General features: G+C 47.7%; 6 protein-coding genes across 6 annotated transcripts; 4 read left to right on the top strand and 2 right to left on the bottom strand.

The window, feature by feature from the left end:
• Nucleotides 1-193: 193 nt before the first annotated feature.
• Nucleotides 194-776, top strand: N7500_006140 (uncharacterized protein; the record flags this gene model as incomplete). Its single annotated transcript, XM_056677284.1, has 2 exons — nt 194-343; nt 408-776. 2 exons carry the CDS (start codon nt 194-196, stop codon nt 774-776), a joined length of 519 nt encoding a protein of 172 aa, XP_056532284.1.
• A 3104-nt stretch (nt 777-3880) lies between these two features.
• Nucleotides 3881-6179, top strand: acuF (phosphoenolpyruvate carboxykinase PCK1; the record flags this gene model as incomplete). Its single annotated transcript, XM_056677285.1, has 4 exons — nt 3881-4062; nt 4122-4197; nt 4281-4481; nt 4839-6179. 4 exons carry the CDS (start codon nt 3881-3883, stop codon nt 6177-6179), a joined length of 1800 nt encoding a protein of 599 aa, XP_056532285.1.
• Nucleotides 6180-6869: 690 nt separating this feature from the next.
• On the bottom strand, nt 6870-8317 carry N7500_006142 (cytochrome P450; the record flags this gene model as incomplete). Its single annotated transcript, XM_056677286.1, has 7 exons — nt 6870-7068; nt 7125-7285; nt 7354-7509; nt 7562-7846; nt 7908-7999; nt 8053-8167; nt 8228-8317. 7 exons carry the CDS (start codon nt 8315-8317, stop codon nt 6870-6872), a joined length of 1098 nt encoding a protein of 365 aa, XP_056532286.1.
• A 996-nt stretch (nt 8318-9313) lies between these two features.
• N7500_006143 (uncharacterized protein) lies at nt 9314-9538 on the bottom strand (the record flags this gene model as incomplete). The annotated part of the gene is made up of 1 exon (XM_056677287.1): nt 9314-9538. The coding sequence occupies one exon, from the start codon at nt 9536-9538 to the stop codon at nt 9314-9316; it is 225 nt and encodes a 74-aa protein (XP_056532287.1).
• A 1666-nt stretch (nt 9539-11204) lies between these two features.
• N7500_006144 (uncharacterized protein) lies at nt 11205-12110 on the top strand (the record flags this gene model as incomplete). The annotated part of the gene is made up of 3 exons (XM_056677288.1): nt 11205-11236; nt 11290-11515; nt 11625-12110. 3 exons carry the CDS (start codon nt 11205-11207, stop codon nt 12108-12110), a joined length of 744 nt encoding a protein of 247 aa, XP_056532288.1.
• A 2816-nt stretch (nt 12111-14926) lies between these two features.
• On the top strand, nt 14927-15972 carry N7500_006145 (putative mitochondrial dicarboxylate carrier protein; the record flags this gene model as incomplete). Its single annotated transcript, XM_056677289.1, has 2 exons — nt 14927-15867; nt 15924-15972. 2 exons carry the CDS (start codon nt 14927-14929, stop codon nt 15970-15972), a joined length of 990 nt encoding a protein of 329 aa, XP_056532289.1.
• Between the last annotated feature and the right edge of the window lie 706 nt (nt 15973-16678).

A 16678-nucleotide genomic window follows, 5' to 3' on the forward strand; every position in this document is an offset into this window, starting at 1 on the left:
CGAGACATAAATTCCACCTGATTCTCACTGTCTGGAACTACTATACTCCCGCATGACGCTAGTCCCAACATTAACCCCGTGGGGCTCTTTTGTCTCCATTCCCGAGCCGCATCGAGTAGGTCGGACTCCGAACCTCAAAATAAAGATAGAGATGTCTGCTCGGTTTATAAGTTCCACTGTTCAACTTTCTATCATGTCAGGAGAAAAATATAGACAGTCTCACCCGTCTTTCACACCTCCAAAATGCCCCCCCCCACCCCTAATCGTGCTCTGTGCCCTAAACTCCGGGATCGGCAAGCCGGCTTGGGAGCTTCTTCTCCCCGTCTTCTCCCCGGACTTGAAGGTCCCTAGAGCATACATTACTTTTTTATAACAGACCCTGAATCGTTTCACGGCAAGCTAGCTAGCACTCACTAGTAACCCATTTCATCCAAAGCCTCTCAGCAGCGCAATGCGAAACACCTCATCTTCTCGCAGGCCAGGATCCCCAATCTCCCCACGCCAACGACGTCGGCACGAAATACTACAGCTGGCCTGTGCGTGCAATTCTCTTCGGTCGTGGGCTTGAGTTGGAGGATATCGAAGCATTGCGCGTGAACGTCGCTTGTATCTCGCAAGATCCTGTCCTTTGGATCGCTGGTGACCCAAGCCGAAAGCATCCTCTTGATGCTGTTCCGCCCCCTAACTACCACCAGCTTGTTACTGGCGTTGCACGAAACTTACTCGGTGAATGGGTGGAGGTCGGAGCTACGAGTATTGAGGTTATTTTGTATTAGAATTTTTTGACTCTTTCTAGTTCAAGATATTGATACCCAAAGTCAAGTTACTCTGACGGCCGAGTGCTACTAGAACTTGTCTATATCAAACCACGATACATTTCCTGATTCGAGCTTTGCACATCGACTAAATCCCCAATGGCTATCCGAATCAAACTTGATATCATCATACTCTAATTTGACATTGGCTGGCGAATAACGGCGACAGATCTTAGAATGCTAGAATTTGTACAGGTATTTTCGACTTATATCCTCCAAAGACTGAGACATATTCTTGATCGTCATTGATCTGGTATCCGGCCTATCTCAAAAAGCGATCAGTCCTTGAAAGCTCCTGGTGATTTATTGGGAGAGCCGAGTTCAATTTGGGGAAAGCTATGTAGTGCGGCCCTGGAATGGGGAATACCTGAAAGGTCCTCCGGCCTGAATCACCCATAGAGCTAACAATAGAGTAATCCTGTTGTGCGGATCAATATACAGAAATTCTCGCTTTACTGCACTGGAGAGATGAGACCAATCGACTTCCGTCTAAACGTAAATGCTAACCATCCGACTTGATCGCGTATAGATATATATATATATATATCCGCGTGTGTTCCGCGTTCTTGCCCTTATAAAGGTTATAGGAGTTCCTGGGAATTTGACATCAGCTAAACGAGAATTACTATGATAATTCCAAATTCGAAGTAGTATACTACAGTGGACGGCCCTTTTAGGTCAAGAGATTAGCGTCTACCGTGGCGAACAGCTAAACTATATTGTAGGGATTTCATTTTCAAAAACGCGCAATCTGTTCTTGCACCTGAACTCTCTGGAGATCATGCCCCGTTCTAGTATTTGATGTCACATTTCCTCGCCTTCCTAATCCGCCATTGACGACATATTCAGCTGCCAATGCTACTGTAAAACTCAGAAAATACACATCCTCGACCATAGCGCAATAGGACGTGGCATCGCCAAATTACAATCCAAACCGCATGTAGCATATATTGGAAATCGCCGAGTCAGTAATCTGTGCAGTAATCTGTGCCGTTTGACTGGTGTTAACTTCAGCGCTATACCCCGCATCCGCAGGTCGAGACCACGCGACAATTTCCCCAGATAAAAGCCAAGATGCCAAGAAGTGCGCCTCGACCGAAATGTGTCAAGATCGGAGAAAAATACGTGATGTCAGTCATGGGATCGGAGTCAAATATCCTAGTCTTTTTTTGTATGGATTATTCCAAGGTTGAACCTGTTCATTATTGTACTCCGATGAAGTAATAATATCAATGACGTGCAGCCGAGCGCTAGAGGTAGCCTCGGGGAAAATAGGAGATGAGTCGATCTTAGTTCCCCTTCCAATCGGCCCAGGCCGTTTCGAAATCGGCACTGGTTGGGCAGATATTTTAGATAGATAGACTCGAATGAAAGACAAGAAGCATATCACAACGGGTAAATTAGGAAGCTAAGTTTCAGAAATGATTGGTGATTAATATCAAGCACCGAGAATTTCGTTATGTTGGTGAATGTTGACCCGGATAAGAAAATGTGGGTAAAAGGGGCAAATCCGGGAATGTGTGAATAGAGTCATGGAAGATCACATGGCTTCTACTCCGGAGTATGACTATACATAGTCTGGTTTTGTGGAGGAGAGACAAGGGGAAAACCCCTTTTCTCCACCAGTCCTTACCTCTTCAGGGTGTGAAAAAAGCCTCACAATGGCCGGCAGTTCTAGCAATCAAATATTCGTGTCACACGCAAGGCCAAAAAATGGAAAATGATCAGGCGGATTGAAAAAAGAGAAGCCACTACGTAAGATGAAACAAATCGCGCAAAAATAACTACTTGTTTCACGAAGAATGCAAGGAAATGAAAAAAAAAAAAGCTCACGTTCCCGAGGCCGTAGCCGGTTCGGGATCCGCCGCTAACGGGGAAAAGGATCTGGGGTTGATTTTGCCATACGCCACATCTGTACACAGCCCGACGGCGATGGTGGCCGATAAGAACCCTCAAAATCACGGCAGACCGCCTCATGTGCGAGATTTATGCTTTGAGTCAAGAAATCCGTGTTCCAGGCCATCGCCTTCGGCGTTGGGACGTAATATGCACGGAGTTTGCTTTACTATAGGGCTTGGATTTGGAGACCCAGGTACGGGGAGGCGTCCTATTGCACATGTGTGATTGTTGCTCGGCCAGTGAAAACCAGTCAAACCCTGTAGAAATCAGTATAAACCAGTGAAAATAGGGCTTAGGCCCCAGCGGCAATATCTTCTGCCCACCCGACCATCCTAGGAGGTGGAAATATATGCGTTTTGATTGGTCTCCACCGCCGCCATGGATGGATGCAGGTGCCATCATCCTCGGCTGGTTAAACGCCGTTATTTGCTGCTGAATTTTGTCCGATTTGCAGCCGAACTTGTCGTCATCCGGGGTTCTCAGGAAGAGGATTTTTTGGTCAATTTTTTTGATTTCATTTTCTTCGGGCAGCACATTCCGATATTCGGGTTGATTGAAGCCGAAAATGGGCGATTCTGCCTTGAAAAAAAAAAGATCACTGCCCCGAAGATCGACGATTATGTCAGCCCCCCGCGATTCGAGGTATGAATTCTTGAGATCATCTCAGTGAAGTCATTGTGCGTCATTCTGTGGCTGAAAGAATTATCTAAAAGTTGAAATATATCCAAAATTCAAGTCTAATTCTGAAATGATTGACGAAATTTGTAAAATGGAACCTAGGTTAGATAGGTTAGGGACTTCGCCGCAACCGTCAGAGCAAGCATAAAAGAGCTCATGCACTGGACTCATCAACTTCCCCTTGTAAAACCACTCAAAATTCAAATGAGTGATTTTTGATTCTAGAACGCCTAATCGTTTTTTTCCGCTATTCGCCTTCCCGGTCATAGAGCCCTTGTTAGTTCCGAATCAACTTCGTGTCCACTTGAACCATTCGGGTCAACTCGGACTGCGCCTCGAGGCATTTGCAACCTACGGACTTGATCCCATCACCAACCGCGTGTCCGCTTCAGCTCGGCGTTTCAGCCCCGACATCACCCGTGGAACTGTGGAGAAACACCACGGAAACTGCACGAGAACCTCCCTTCATACCAAGACCGATCGCGACTATGGCCTCTGCCGGAAAGGATTATATACCCCTCGACCGCTCCAACTCTCCTGGTCCTCTGGCATCAGATTTCACTCAACAGCAGATCGCGAAACAACGCAACAATAACTATCACTCTACTTCACTCAGAACAATGGTTGCCACATCTGTAAATCGCACTGCTTTGCACCCTGGTGGTGTTCAGTATGTTACCTTCCTACCTCACTGTCCTCACCTCATCGTCGCTAACCGTCTTTACTTAGGCCTAGCAAGGGTCACACCGAGCTTGAGGAGGAACTTCACGAGACCGCTCACATTGACTACGACCGAGTCTCCATTGTAAGACCTCGCCACCCTTGCGCTTGACATTAGATAATGTCTATGCCATTCTTTACTTTGCTTCATGAACTAACATGAACTAGATTGCCAACCCCTCTGTTCCTGCCCTTTATGAAGATGCTCTTGTCTACGAGACTGGTACTGCTGTCACCTCCAGCGGTGCTTTGAGCGCATACTCCGGTGCTAAGACTGGCCGTTCCCCCTCCGACAAGCGTATCGTCCAAGAGGCTTCATCAGAGAATGAGATCTGGTGGGGACCCGTAAACAAGCCCATGACACTTGATGTGAGTTCCTTTTTTTTTTTTTTTTTTACTTTCTATGCGCCATTTTACTTGATACTTCATTCTCGATGTTGGAGCACACCCTTGCAGATAAGCCCGATGAGATCCACTTGTATCCCTTGCATATGCATCGGAAGGTCAAGCTTTGTGGCAGGACTTCGTGCAACATTTGAGATGCCTTCTCTGCCAATGTATCTCTCATTCCCTTTTGAGAATACTTCCTTCCATCATTTTTTTCCTTTTCGCCTCCACCCATTTGCCCCTCGGCTTTCAGTTGTTGCTCCGCATCCCCGCCCTTCGGCCGAGGCTATCACGTGCATGACGTCAATATAAGGCTGGTGACTAATACATCTTCAACAGGTCTGGCGTATCAACCGTGAGCGTGCTGTCGACTACCTGAACACCCGTAACCGCATCTATGTCGTTGATGGTTACGCCGGCTGGGATGAGCGCTACCGTATCAGCGTTCGCGTTGTTTGCGCTCGCGCCTACCACGCTCTCTTCATGCGCAACATGCTGATCCGCCCCAAGCGTGAGGAGCTCGACCACTTCCACCCCGACTATGTCATCTACAACGCTGGCTCTTTCCCCGCCAACCGCTTCACTGAGGGTATGACCTCCGCCACCTCCGTGGCCATTAACTTCGCCGACAAGGAGATGGTTATTCTCGGTACCGAGTACGCTGGTGAGATGAAGAAGGGTGTCTTCACCGTTCTCTACTACGAGATGCCCGTCAAGCACAACGTCCTCACTCTTCACTCCTCTGCCAACCAGGGTGAGAACGGCGATGTTACTGTCTTCTTCGGTCTGTCCGGTACTGGCAAGACCACCTTGTCCGCTGACCCCAAGCGCAAGCTGATTGGTGACGACGAGCACTGCTGGACCGACACCGGTGTCTTCAACATTGAGGGTGGCTGCTACGCCAAGTGCATCGGTCTCTCTGCCGAGAAGGAGCCCGATATTTTCAACGCCATCCGCTTCGGTTCCGTCCTCGAGAACACTGTCTTCGACCCCATCTCCCGTGTTGTTGACTACGATGATGCCACTCTCACCGAGAACACTCGTTGCGCCTACCCCATTGAGTATATCGAGAACGCCAAGATTCCCTGCGTCAGCGACAACCACCCCACCAACATCATTCTGCTCACCTGTGATGCCCGCGGTGTCCTGCCTCCCATCTCCAAGCTCACCCCCGAGCAGACCATGTTCCACTTCATCTCCGGTTACACCTCCAAGATGGCCGGTACCGAGGATGGTGTCACTGAGCCCCAGGCTACCTTCTCTTCTTGCTTCGCTCAGCCCTTCTTGGCTCTTCACCCCATGCGCTACGCCCACATGCTGGCCGAGAAGATCAAGGAGCACAAGGTCAACGCCTGGCTCCTGAACACCGGCTGGGTTGGCGCCGGTGCCACCACTGGTGGTAAGCGTTGCCCTCTCAAGTACACTCGTGCCATCCTGGACTCCATCCACAACGGCGAGCTCGCCAAGGCCGAGTACGAGACCTACGCTACCTTCAACCTGCCCGTCCCCACCTCCTGCGCCGGTGTCCCCAGTGAGCTCCTCAACCCCGAGAAGAGCTGGACCGCCTCTACTTCCTTCAAGGATGAGGTCACCAAGCTTGCTGTCCTCTTCAACGAGAACTTCAAGAAGTACTCTTCCGAGGCCACCCCCGATGTCCTTGCCGCTGCTCCCCAGGTTTAGAGAGTTGGAGCGACGGTTAAAATTTGCTTTTTCTCCTTGTTTCTTGTTCTCCCAAACAGGTTGAATAAGTCTTTTGCATGGCGTTCTTTTTTTTTTTGGTGATGATCTTTAGATCCTCTCGCCGACGTCTGCCGCTTGTATCGGGACCAGCGATGGATATGTTTTGATTTCCCCCGATCTGGGTTCTGCTTTTGTATTTCGCCATCTATTTCGACTGGCGGAATGGAGTTAGTGATATTAACGAAATATTTTCCTACATGATAGTCAATGCAATCATACATTTCAAGACTGAATTCTTTTGGTAATTTAATAATTGCTTCTCGTAGACCACGCGATTGGGTTGTTTTTGAGCTCTTGCCGACAGTTTCATTGATGTTAAAACCTTGTCAACGATGATTTGTATATAACGACATTGACGTAGCTGTTTAGATCAGCCATTCCCTTTTCCACCATATTCCTTCCGACGACGAAGACTTAATGGTTCGAGGAGTTGTATTGTACTAGCGATGGCAAGGCGGAGTTGACAGAAGATGATGTAGTTCAGCTTGGGGGTATCATCGGAAAACACCTGCAGTTTGAGCCTTCTACTAGGGCATCTGCAAACAATATATTGAATGACCGATGGTTTAGGGATATGGTATAGAAAATGATATCAAAGCCAACAGTTTCTCATTGATACTAAACTTTGACTTAACAACTAGGCAGGCCTGTACGGTCCTGTTCACTTGTCCAGTGATCAGCCAGCACTCTCACTTTGACTGGATGATCAAGATCAACGACGAAATGATCTTTCCAATCCAACTCTGGGCTCGGAAGCGGACTCTCAAGTTCAAGGACGAATCGACTAAAGAGTGTAGTGAGAGTCATTTGCATCTCAAGATACGCTAGACTTTTATGAATTAGTGACGACAGCGAAAAACATAAAAATGATCTGAGCCTGCTCACTGGATTCCGGGACACATGCGACTTCCACCGCCGAATGCTATGATAGCCCTTTCCAGCTCAGGTGTGTTGTCACCTAGCCACCGCTCCGGCTTGAAGACATTCGGCTCTGGGAACAGTACCGGATCTCGGTGGATGGTGTACGGGGACATTGACACAGTCGTCTATGCGATGGTCAGACTTTCCAAAGCTACGATAGAGGTACAGAGTCATATTATCAGAGATTGCTTACACCACCCGGTATGAATTTCCCATCGTAGGATTCGCCTTGTGGCGGGACAATGCGTGGCAGTCTACCTGGGACTGGGGGATACATGCGCAAAGCTTCCTTGATAACGGCTGCCTGGAAGATTGTTAGCGATCCATACGACGCGAAACGGTGTTGGTCCTACGAGATATGGCAGTGTTCGGATCCGTTGCGAATCAAGTTTATCGCGTACAAAAGGCGTTGCTTCTTGTGCCTCCTTGTACACTTGACGTTGGATCTCCGGGGATGAAAGGACATGATAGAGCGCGGTTGTCATGGCGAGTGATACTGTGTCTACCCCTGCACCAACAAGGTTTAGACCATGATTGACCATATCATCTCGGCTAAGATGGATTGATTCTTGCCCTGGCAACGGTGCCATAAGTAAATCGAAGAAAGTGGCATTGTTGTGATTCTTGAGTGGAGTAGACTTGGTTTTATTTCGTTCGATAGCCTTTTCAGCTTGTCGCATACACAACTATGCCCGAAAACCTCAGCAAGTACAGATTACGGATGAGGATAAGGTATGAAGCTCGTACCTCTATCAGACCCGCAAATCCCGGAAATGAGATCTTGAGAACGAAAATCGGCATGTTTACCAGGACGCTCGCGAGATACGGAATATGAATCGCTCGTCGGGGGGTTAGCACATGTTTCCATTTTGGGAGTTTGCTTTGGACATACAGTACCACATCTGTCTGACCATTGTGTCGATGCCATCCCAGAGGTTGCGCGCATACTCGGGTCTGTCGATGAGGTTCATGTTCTCTCCGAAATAGTGTGCAGAGACGATATCTCCCTGGTTTCGCAAGTTTGTGAGAATACACCCGATACACCATAAGATCTAAGGGATTCATACTGCGATTGCGCGGAAGAAAAACTGAGCATCGAAGTTAGTTGAAACCCTGTCGCAGGCATGCTCGATTTTTTTCTGGATATCTCCCGCCATTTGATTAACAGTCTGTTGACTGAAGAGAGGATTCACCCGGCGGCGTAAAATGCGATGCTTATGAGGGTCGCATAGACTTCCTAATGCATTGGGAACGCCCAGATTTCCGTAGAATTTGGGATCTTTGAGGTAATCCGAGTTGACTTTTGAAATTCTGTGGAATTTGGATTAAACTGGTATTTATATGGGTTGTAATCATCTCTGAAACATACTTGTAGTGAAAGTCCAGATCATGGATATGGAGGTGATTTGGTGCGATACGAATTACGTTGGAGTTTAAGAGATGGTTAGCTGAAATGGTCTACTTTCTTGTTGATATCACCTACTGTGTTTTCGATGGAGCTCGTTTATGGATTGTGGGAAGTTGCCCTGGCAGATTATGTCCTGCCATACCTCCCAAAGACTAGAGATCCTCGCTAATGGGGGGGCCAGGAAATTGACTGAGTGGGTGAAACCAATATCGATATATGATGAGAGTGAAAATAGCCCCGATAGATAGGCTGGTAAATAATTGGATTAGACTGGACGAAGAGATCTTGATTTCCGAAAGCATCGTGCGCACTATTACTTAGATACAAATTATCGGTGAGGGAAAAGATTACTAGGTAAGACGGTCTATTTAAACGAAAGGGGGCGAATATCATGTTGCCGTGAGAAATAGGGGGACCAGGTCATGCACAGATTGCCAATAGATCTACGCATTATCGCTTACATTCGGTTGGATGACTTCGATGAACCCCTACATGCCAATCGCATAGCCCTCTCTAACAGGCGAGTCGAGTATGGATTATGCTTCCATCCAATCATAAGCAACCAATGTATTGGGTGCCACATGGATATGTTGTGCATATTACCCTTTGGAGTGAGATTTTCATTTAGATTGCATTGAATACTCTATCACTTCGAATTCAGATCATGATGACTGGCAAACTTCTATTCAAACAAAAGCAAGAAAGGAAAATAATGCTTCGGGTAAGTATGGCCAAATAAGCCAAATCACAGGTAACTTTGTCCTCTCCTTCGTGTTTGGCCTTTTGGAGTGTGGATTTCGGAGTTCTTGTTTCCAAGATCATCTTTGCATGACCGAAGCAGTCTCACCAACTCACAAGCCAAGTCAACCATGAAGTCGCCAGTCTCTTCGTGAAATTTGGCAAAATCGCCACTTAGCGTGTCATAAAATGAGGCAATGAACATGACTAGCGCTTTGCGAGCAGCATCCATGTTGGCATTTGACGACAGAGTGCTTTCATAAATAATCCGAACCGCTTCTGCCAGACAGCCACTAGTTGCTTGGGGAGAAGAGCTGTATTCTTTCATGCAAGGCTCAAAACAGTCCTTCATCTTGGCCAACTTCAACCAGATAATGATAGCCGAACAAATAGACCTTTGCATAGAGCACTATAGCATCTCCCGTGTAGCTTCGAGTGGCGAGCGGGGTGAGAGGTTGAGTATCTTGGTAAAGAAAAAAAAGTGAGTAACCTGAGAGCCAAGTCCAGGATACCCAGGATCTTGGATACTTCAGCTAACTTACCGCTATCAATCCCTGGTCTGGCCAACACTAGATCTAGCTGTAGCCCTGAGTCTCCGCTGTTGATGGCTGGTTGGCATGGGATATCACATTGCCGCAAACCATAACAAAACTTCAGGACACAGTCGATGGTTTCTTCGTCAAAAGCAGACCAGTCCAATGTTTCTTGCCCGGCATTCTTCCATGGCCCAATCAGCCTAGCAGTCAACGCAGAGTTACCCCGAAGTAAAGCACCAGGATGGACGTAAAAGATGGTTTTGCTTTTGCCGACAATGGCCTTCCTCGGATCTTCCACGAAGATGCTTTTTGGGCATTAGTCAAGATTGGAATGAGGCAATGGATATAAAGTGATGTCGGTACCTTTCAAAAGATTTCCCTTCTAGCGACCCCATGATGCATATCACAATTATATTCCACAACTGCATGTGCCAGTGGTCGATGAAGAAAGGTAGAAGAATGAAGAAAATTTATTTGGTATGAAGAGGATATAAAGGTAGACGGAAGGATTATGTTTGTGTGGCTGTATAACAGGCGTCCATCGTCAGTTGAATTTCGCGTTCATCAGACCGACGTTGTGTAACTTCCTACAGATAGGTAGGCAAATAAAGCCCGGAAAGCTGCAGGTGAAACAGAATTGATCAAAGATTCTAAGTGGGTAAAGACAATGAAGTTAAGTGAAGCGATAGTGGAATGAGTAGGCCGACGCTCTGGTTGATTGGACCAGCTTGCATGATAGTAGCTGATAAGATGCTTCTGAAGGTTGCATATATTCTGTATATGTATATATTTGTCGTAATATTTGAAAAGACTTATAAATGAGGCCGATGGATAGGGCTGTCTTGGATAAAATCTGGCTTGCTTTACCTGACCCATGACAAAAATAGATGACCTTGTTGTCTGTCCTGGGCTTGAATTCGTTCTTATAGTTTTGAATATGAGACAAATCACCAGTCAGAATCTTATGCCGACCTCGAGAAGGATGCGGTTCCAAGATAGATCATGATGTTTTGATGTTCAAGGAAACATCCCCGTGTTCCGGGTTTGTTGCGAGTACTTGAGCCTCCCTCCACATTCAAACTTCTCTTCTTATTCAACCGTCTCTTCTCATCATATTTTCTCATACAACCATCTCTCTCCATGGCTTCATTTTGCCAAATACGTCCACCGAGCCCTTCAGCTTTCTAAGAGCAAGTTGCGACAGCTCGTTCTCTCGCCGAAGAGGAACACCCCAATCGAGACCCGGGTGATCGGATCATCAAGTGCGGACCTCTTGATTATCTCAAATTCTTCATCTCATCCTTGATTACACCAATATCGTGAATTCCTCTATCTTTCTTGACACACTGCACGAAGTTCATCATGACCTCAGTCGGGGAAGAGCCATTCAAAAGGTAACAATACCACTTCTTCCTCAACAAAACTCAAAAGCTAACGACCGAAAAAGCATATGGAGGGAAAGCACAATAAAGGCCCTTGTGGGGGAAAACAAGACCGTTTACCATATCCATCCCGGTGCTCTGATCCAAGGCAAATCTGCATTGACCGCCAGGGTGACTGCGCCTTGGAAAAATGCCGGAAAAGAAGAATTGGATTGGTCCGATTTCGATGAAGAAACCATCGACTGTGTCCTGATGTTCTGCTATGCGGAACATTGCAGGGCCCCAGGGCAAGTCCTTCAGACAAAGAGGACCCAATCCTAAAAAAATCATCCACTACACGCAGTAAGTCACCCAGAACAATTCATCTCACGGCCTGCTGATTATGTTAATAGATTCCAAGAAAAGCTTTCCTTCAACTCTTCGAAGCTGCGCGGGAGACGCGCTAGTGCTACATGCGAAGGTCTACTCATTCGCCTTGCGTTACCTTGTCAAAGACCTGCAACACTATGCTCTTGGCCAAATGATAGATTGTTTCGAACCTCTTCTGGAAGAGCATGACTTTTCATCCGAACCAGCGTCTGCCCGTCTAGCAGATACAGTTCGGATTATCTATGGTAACACGCCTTCATCGAATGTTCGCACAGATTATGCTCGAGGGGCGCTGTGCTCTTTCATTGCTCATTGTCAAGAAAAGTTCAGCCAACATTATATTAAGTTCCAAGAAGACACAGGGGAATTCATGAAGGACCTGGCTTACTCACTGTCTAAAATACTGTCTTTAGCTGACCCCGAAAAGGAATTTGACCTAAAGGAGGACCTCAAGAGAGACCTACGGTGGATGATGGCAGTTTCCAACGTGGAAAAAGATATGAGGCTGGATAACTAGCTAAGGAGCTGTCAGAGGGCTGATTTTTTCAGAACAAATGCAGACTGGGTTATTTTGCGAATTTGTGTCCTTTACCATAAAGTATATGTAGAGCTCCTCTGGCGTAGAACCAAAATTAGCAGGCAAGAAAGACCACGACAATACACATCAACGAGCAAAATCTTGTACAGATAATTATAGAGCAATCGATTCAGGGAGCCTTATATAAACCCGATACTTGCATCTATAGTTTCAAGACTATAACATGTATCCTTGTCAATTCGCGTTAGTTCAAACTTGCTTTATGTGTCTTCACTCCCCAGTTGGGTAAGTAATCAAAGACACCCGAAAAGTGCAAATAATAAGAAGCTGGTCAAAGATGTTCAGGGGTCAAATGCCATATAGATCAAATAATGCTCACCGGGAACTTGCAAATCGAAAAATCCCTCACTCCCGCTTCTACATTCCGCCCCCGGCTCTTCAACACAATACCCCGGTCTGACAACGCCATACATAAGAAACCTTCCCGAACTCCCATGCCGGCAGGCCCGTGGGTCTACATCGAGGCTTGAGGCCGGTGGAGTTGCCGACTTGCCGAGAGCCCTTCCCGCGGATAGAAGAGTGATGCGCTTTGAGTTTGATTGACACATTCCCCTTGGGAACTATTAAGGGTTGAGCTTGGCACGGAGTGGATTCCGCGGGGACGTTTGGAGACCTCGGGAGCTATGGGTGCTTGGACTTTCACGATTGGTGGGGTTGCAATAGCGGAAGTTGGTGTTGTTTACAAGGTTTGGTGTGGACAGCAGTTTCCGAGATGAATGTGAGTTCCATTTGTCGGAGGGCGATGCAGGTAGCTGGATGTGTTCATGGAAATTGGAGGTCCGTGGCTATGTGCGTGGGTTGTTTGGTTGGGCATACAGGCTTCGTTAGAATTGGAGGTTCAGGGCTTGATTTACATTCGGGGCCTCGGACTGAGGCATATAACGATTCAAACATGGATTAAACGGGTCGTATACTACCAAACGGTCATATGCGGAAGTTTCTTGCGCATTCACTGCTCATAGTTTAGTCTCATATCACTTTGCTAACCTTCCCTGCCAATTCTACCAGCGAGCCCATCAGAACAAGATCCCGTCTCTTCCCCGTGCCATATTCAGAACAGGTATTCAGGGGTTCACACCCCGGACAAACATATGACGCTATTTCCCGGAGAACAGTCCTCCGTCACATCCTACACACCGACATGCCCGGTCCTCTTGTGAAAATTGAAAGTTGACGACTTATATCCGTAATCGGCAAAATCAAGCAACACACGGAGTAGATGCAGCACTAGAGACGGGGGTGAGAATCCACTGAAGCTTACTTGACATAATAATTGCCGGTCATCGGCGGAAAACGCCAGCAGCAAGCCCCCAAACCGGAGGAATGTGTGTAGACTAGCTCTGTCAACTCAACAATAGTAGCGTGAGCCGCAGCTCCACCCAAGGCAAGGAGGGTCCTTTGAATCTCGACGGATGGGATTGGTGGGCGATTCAAGGGCTGGTGCAAGGGCCCAGGGCCACAACGTCAGCGTCAGCGGAATTATGTCAGGCCGATTGGACTGCCGTGTGAGCATCCCCGGATCGTGGCCCGAGGGAGCGGGAGAATTTTACTCAGGTGGAATAGCCGATCAGACCCATCCGATATAGTTTCGTTCTGATTCTAGACTCTTTGAGAAGTGCCCAACAATTCAAGCACCGATATACGGCTGATCGTGGACCCCGTTTTGCATGGAATGCTCAACGTATTTTGGGGGATAGTTGATCCGGGCTGTGTTCTTGAACCAGATGTGATATTAGTCTTTGTACGGGGTAGTATGAGATGTCCGATGTATGCCCGGGGACGATGTGCCACAGCTCGGCCGAGAAAGAACGCTAATGCATGACCCTTTTCCTGGTCGTAATACCAATACTGATATTTGACGTAGCTCAATCTAAAATATGGGGTCTCTGTATATCCTTGCATATTGAATCAGTATGGGCTTGAAAGCATGGTGTATTTAATCTTGATGCACAGATATTAGCGTCTTTTCTCGGCCGCCGTCGGGTATGTCAGCACGGGATCCCGATACGTTCTCGTGGGGGAACCCAAAAGGGTTTAGCGTGGGTGGATATTCCGAATTTAGCTCGTGGCACTAACGTATCTGCCGTGTGTACATAGTAGACGAGGGTCATGAGAATGTTTGTGTATTAGAAAGTGTTGCACAGTAGACAGAGCTCTGGGAAGTTCAACTTCTCTAACTTGAGCATGTGTATATGGTGAAAGGCAAGTTGAAGGATCGTCAAGCTGCCCCCCCGCATTTTGACAAGCTCCATAGCGTGCAGGGATGTGCATCTTGCATTGATGTAATGATGTAGATATAATTGGGCCACGAAAATCTTGGGGGTCTCGGGCGACACTCGCTCTTGTCTCCATATTGTACTGGCGGGGAACTCGCGGGTAGGTATTCGGTTGATCGGTTGAAGGGAGTAATCTCCGGTTCGGAATGAATATAGGAGTATATAGACAAGGCTCAGGCCCCGTTGGACCAGAGTACTAAAGACACCCCGCACCTCTGTCTTGTGACTTTCTCTTATATTCTTCATCTTCCAACTTGACAACGGTTCATCTGTTGACTGCTATCCTTTCAAAGACTACGTCATCGGTAAGTACCACGGTCCAAGACGTAGACAATCCTGGCTTCTAAATCCACCAAAGAGATCCTACTAACCCTTCGAAAAGGCTTTCTTGTTCGTGCATCTGCCGCTTCTTTTCTACTATACATCGTATTGACCCCGCTTCCAGTATCATACTCCACGATGGCATCCACTATCAAAGACAGCGCCACCGACGCCGCTGTCTCTGCTCAGAACGCAACAAAGTCCGCCATTGAGAACCCCACCGACTTCCTCCACCACCCATACACCCGCGCCGTCCTTCCCTTCGTCAACGGTGGACTTGCCGGCATGACCGCAACAGCCGTGATTCAACCCGTCGACATGGTCAAAGTGCGCCTGCAGCTCGCCGGCGAAGGAGCACGTACCGGTCCCCGTCCCTCCGCTCTGGGAATCACTCGCGACATCATCGCCTCAGGCAAAGTCCTCGATCTCTACACCGGTTTGTCCGCCGGCATCCTCCGCCAAGCCGTCTACACCACCGCCCGTCTGGGATTCTTCGAAACCTTCATCAAGAAGCTCAACGCCAACGCCGAAGCCGCAGGCCGAAAGGTAACCTTCGCCGAGCGTGCCGCGGCAGGACTAACAGCCGGTGGCATCGCAGCCATGATTGGAAACCCAGCCGACTTGGCTCTTGTGCGCATGCAGTCCGACGGACTCAAGGCCCCCGAGGCTCGCGCAAACTACCGTTCCGTCTTTGATGCTCTCGCGCGCATCACTCGCGCCGAGGGACTCGCTGCTTTGTGGGCTGGTGCTTCGCCCACGGTTGTGCGTGCCATGGCTCTCAACATGGGTCAATTGACATTCTTCTCTGAGGCGAAGCAGCAGCTCAAGCAACACACTTCTCTCTCTACTCAGAACCAGACATTTGCGGCGTCCGGTATTGCTGGTTTCTTTGCTAGTTTCTTGTCTCTGCCTTTCGATTTCATCAAGACTCGTCTGCAGAAGCAACAGAAGGATCCTAAGACCGGCGTGCTTCCTTACAAGGGTCTTGTGGATTGTGCGCGCAAGGTTGCCAAGGAAGAGGGTTGGATGCGATTCTATCGTGGCTTCGGAACTTACTACATTCGGATCGCTCCTCATGCGTTAGTTGCCCCCACTATTTTACCCTTATTTTCCCCCCCACTGACTCCATTTGCAGCATGGTCACTCTCATCGTGGCTGATTATCTCAACATCCTCACCAAGTAAACTGGTTTTCTCAGCTTGAAAGCCTGAATCGGGCTTCATTCTTTTACATCGCTCTCCGATTACACATCGCATCGACCTATTGCTGAGTTACGCGATTTAATATTCCTCATGCCACTGTCTATCATTAGACACACGTTCTGCTATTTTTAACATCCATGGGAAGCGCAGCGTCCGGAGGAACACAGCCAATCTGACTCCCGAGACATTTTATGCTCCGCGGTCTGTGTGCATCACACAATCACTCCCTGCAATGAGTCAATGACAAATCAGCCGTGGTAGATTGGGTTCGGACATCATGGTATCGGCGAAGGAGCATCCCCATGTGCAATTTCTTTTTCATTCCCGAAGAGAAAATGGAAATATGTCGGAGGATACGTGGCTGATTTTTTCTCCGAAGTCAGCATGACAACAGAATACAACACATAGTCTTTGTCAAGCGCTTATTTTTCTATTCGTTTTGTTTTTGCTTTCGACAAGCGAATACCCCCTTGTCTTGCTCTTGTTTGCCTCGCCATACTCCATGTCGATGGTCTTACGTCACGATGTCTGCTAGGTAGGATCCTCAGTGGATAGATAGCTTACTTGCCTATCTCATTCTCTTTCGAAAATAAGAAGTCCAATCAGTAGGCTTGAAGATGTGAGCTGACTCGGATCCTTCAGACTTATTCATCCAAGTGTACGATACATTTGTGCACATAGTAAAGTA

The sequence above is a fragment of the Penicillium coprophilum genome (assembly GCF_028826855.1).
Source record: "Penicillium coprophilum strain IBT 35676 chromosome Unknown utg000004l_segment0_segment0, whole genome shotgun sequence".
NCBI classification, from domain to species: Eukaryota; Fungi; Ascomycota; class Eurotiomycetes; order Eurotiales; family Aspergillaceae; genus Penicillium; species Penicillium coprophilum.